This window comes from Pterocles gutturalis, unplaced genomic scaffold, assembly GCF_000699245.1.
Source record: "Pterocles gutturalis isolate BGI_N339 unplaced genomic scaffold, ASM69924v1 scaffold2302, whole genome shotgun sequence".
NCBI lineage: Eukaryota > Metazoa > Chordata > Aves > Pterocliformes > Pteroclidae > Pterocles > Pterocles gutturalis.
In genome coordinates, this window is record NW_010114967.1 from 9,718 (window position 1) to 13,470 (window position 3,753).

General features: G+C 55.1%; 1 protein-coding gene across 1 annotated transcript in view; it reads right to left on the minus strand.

The window, feature by feature from the left end:
* Nucleotides 1-3,753, minus strand: part of TCOF1 (Treacher Collins-Franceschetti syndrome 1) — a gene marked incomplete at its 5' end in the record, with an annotated part of 20,304 nt that overhangs the window by 4,320 nt on the left and 12,231 nt on the right. Inside the window, 2 exons of the mRNA XM_010074984.1 lie at nucleotides 655-737; nucleotides 972-1,221. Coding sequence (XP_010073286.1) covers nucleotides 655-737; nucleotides 972-1,221 — 333 coding nt within the window. The remainder of the gene's footprint in view (nucleotides 1-654; nucleotides 738-971; nucleotides 1,222-3,753) is intronic.

Sequence of the window (3,753 nt, forward strand, 5' to 3'; positions counted from 1 at the left end):
CCCCCCCCGTACTCCAAGTGAAAGGCCCACCTTCAGCCACCCACAGAGAGATCCTGCACCGCTCAGCCAGCCCTGCAGAGAGGCCAGGGCTGCCAGGAGAGGGGGCCAGCGCTGACAGACACTAAGCCCACAGCAGCAAGAGCTGATGGCAAGAGGTTCTCCTCTTTGTTCTCGCCCAGTAAAACAGGCTTAGGGGAGGCTCCTGGCCATTAGCATGCACCCACGCACAGCTAATGCACCGCAGATGTGCTGCACGCCCTGCACGTTACTTACAAAGGGAATTTAATGGCTTGGACACGGGTTAAGTTACAAATAAAAATGGGGGAAAAAATGCCGCTGCTATTGGCACTGTGCATCAGTTCTCCTGGTTTAACCCTTGCAAGGCACCACCTCCTCCCATTCCTTTGCCTGGGGAAGGCACCATGAGCCTGGACCCAAGGCCCAGCTGCCCTGGTAAGCACTCCAGGTTCAAAAGCCTCTCCCTGTCCCCACCAAAAGGCCCTGCTCACAGCACAGCACTGTGGAGCCCCAACTGCTGTGCTGGCAAACCCTCTCAGCACCCCATTTGCTATGGCTGAGAATTAAATCCTCTCTGTCCTACTTATGAGCCAGTTGCAAAATCTGAGAGCATCCCAGACTGCTCAGGTACTGTACCTGCGATGCTGCCTCCTCCTCCTCGCTGGACTCCGAGGAGGAGCTGTGGGCTGTCTGGGTCCCTCCTGGTTTCTGCAGCGAGCCTGCTGGAGGAGCAGAGTTCATCCCATTAAATCCACTGCTGCTGGCCAGGGCTGAGCTCACCTACCCAGGACAGTTACTGCCTCCAAAGAAAAGGGAGTGCTCTGCCAACCCAGAGAGGAGGAACCCCTCTCCAACCACTATGTGAAGGTGACACACCTCTCACAGGGTGACAAAATGCTGTCCCCACTCTGGCCTGGCCAGCAGCACTGAAAGCATCTTCTTGGGGAACTGACCAGGTTTGGGGGGCTGCTTAGGTGCCTCATCCTCGTCACTGTCTGAGGAACTGCTGCTGTCCGAGGTCTCCTCTGCCTGGGTGGGCGGCGCGGCCTGGCTCAGCCGGGCATCCTCCGCTGGCTGCAGGGCTGGCTTCCTCGATGTGACGGTGGGACTTCCCAGGAGCGAAGCAGCCTGCAGGGCAGCAGTGTTGGCTGGAGGAGTTTTTCCCACAGGAACCGTTTGCTTTGGGCAAGGAGCAGGGGGAGCCTAAGGAGAAGATGACAAAATGTGTCTAGAAAGTGGAATAACTGCTCGTGCCCATGAACTACAAGAAGCAGCCCAGAGCAGATGGGCTTGGACCACCCTGGCCCTTTTTCAGCCATACCGCTTCAGTTTATGTCAAGGTTAGCCCCAGAAGAACCTCTCAAGCAGGGCCAAGAGACCCCCATTTCCCCCCAGCCCACAGATGAGGCAGGCAGCTGCGGCCAAGCACACAACTCCTGACTGTACAGCGCACTGCTATCAAAAGAAGGAAGAAACCTGCCAGCCAGCTGGGAGGCAGGAACAGCAAAGGTACCAGGGCTACCCTCTGCACATCTGCCTCACCTTATGTTGTGATAACAGTGGTTAAAATAGATCAGCCCTCCTCTCCCCCACTCCACAAACACGTTCCCCCAGCTGGAGACACTGCACCAGCCTCAGACTCCAGCACCCACCTGCCCACTCTCCCCAAGGAAGTTCCCCACTTTAGTCCCCTCTGTCATTACCTTTCCCACCAGCACATTGGGCTCCGAGGAATCGCTACTTGAGCTCTCAGACACTCTGCTAACTGGAGGGGCAGCAGATGCTTTTATCCCCTTCCCCAAAGGCAGCGTGGCATTAGCCTTGGCAGCCACTGCGCCAGAAACTGTGGTTGCTTTGACTTTCTGCTGGGACAGACTCTAAAATAGATGAGAAAGAAAATCAGGACAGAGCACAACTTGTAAAGAAAAGAGACAGAAGCATACACCAATCCACCACTAACTCCTGAGCCCTGCCATCATTTTCAGCACAGCACCAAGGCTTGTTTATTTTTTTTCCACTTTTACAGGTCAGCTCTGTCTCCTCTGAGCAGGGCCTCTGGCACAGCCAGGAGCACAGAAGCGAGGGCCAGCACCCCGGGAGTGCCTACAGCATTACCTCAGTGCCCCCAAGGCACCCACATCCTGAGGGCAGGAAGGCAAAAAGTGATGTGCTTGCAGGCTGTGAGATCCCTACCCACTGCAGCACCAGCAAGACTGCAGTTGCAAACCCTACTTTGCAAAGCAGGCACTTGGACTCCAGGTTGTCTCCTACACTCTAAAAATCACACATCAAGAGTTAAGTGGCAACAGAGATAAAGCAAAGACACCAACCACAGGGCAAGTCTGCCTTCAGGTCCACAAGCAAGCCACGGATCAGAGAACAAATTAACAAGGAGCAATTTTGTTGCTTCACATTTGAAACCTCCCATCAAACTAAACGTAAGAGGTGTTAAAAATAGAAGAGCCATGGGCATAGAAATCAGACACTGACATCAGGTCCAAGACACAAATGCCAGTAGAGGAGGGAGCAGGAGCAATGAAGGAGTGCTCAGCCTCCTGGTTTGTGTTACAAACAACGCTATGTGAGCAGCCCTCCCTCTCCAAATCTCTGACAAGCTGGGCCTTTGTGAACTGACATTTCCCTCACACAACATCTGGCCTTCAGAAAGGCAACGCTCCGCCATGCAGAAAGCCACCAATCTGACGTGAGCTCTCAGCCGTCTCGCACAAAGCTCAAGTTACAGCAACTGCGTTATTTTATACAATCTTGGTACTACAAACATGCTTTAATCGAGGACTGCTCAGGCTGGCTGCCTGCCCACCAGCTGAGGGGAGACAGCCTTTCCACTGGCCACAGCATCAGGCTAACGTGGGGAGGGGTTTCCTTGAGTGCACATAGTCCCCCTCTCCCAGCAAGGGTCCTGGACAAACAGGGGACACGTATGCGCAGGACAAGAAGTGCACTTGGCTGCTAAGCCTTGGGCTCAGAGCACCAGCCAAGCCATCACCACGTAGGAACGGCAGCCACATTCCTCAGTCAAGGCTTCTTCACGTGTGTTTTTTTTTTTTTCTCAAGCTCAAAGTGCAGCAGAGGTGCAGAGACACCCAAGCCAGCTTCACAATGAGGCAGTGGGAGCTCAGCCACAGCCCTGGGGGACCAGCACGGAGACACAAAGAGATGTGACACGAAGAGACTCAGGCAAGAGAGCTAGGATCGGCTCCACGACACCCACCAGTGTCTCTGCACAGACACACGGGTCATCTCCCTCCTCCGAGGCAGGAGTCTGGCTCCTCCAGCTGAAAGGCAGCAGGACCACTGTGCTACCCTCCAGGGAAGATCCTTCCAGCCTCCCAAGACTTGTGGAGGGGGAGACCAGAGAGCTCCAGCTGCACCCCACACCCAGGGGTTTGGAAGGAAACAGGGGGCTGGTTGCCTTGGAGCTACCCAGCTCATGGAAAGACTCTGCCTGCAAGGAGTTGGCTGCTTTTCCAGTCTAACTCTCTGGAGTAGGGGACAGAGTCCCAGAGGAGGTCTGGGCTTGTGTGTCTAACTCAGGTTCCTGCCAAAACATTCACATTCTCCACTGCTCTCACACACTGCAAGCTTGCTGCAGCCAAGATGTGCACCCAGAGCCCAGGTCAGCAAGACCCAGGCACATCGCCAAGGAAACCCAACCCAGCGAACGGGAGAGCTCCTCTCTGCACCACCCATCACCCGCCCAACTACCACCTCGCA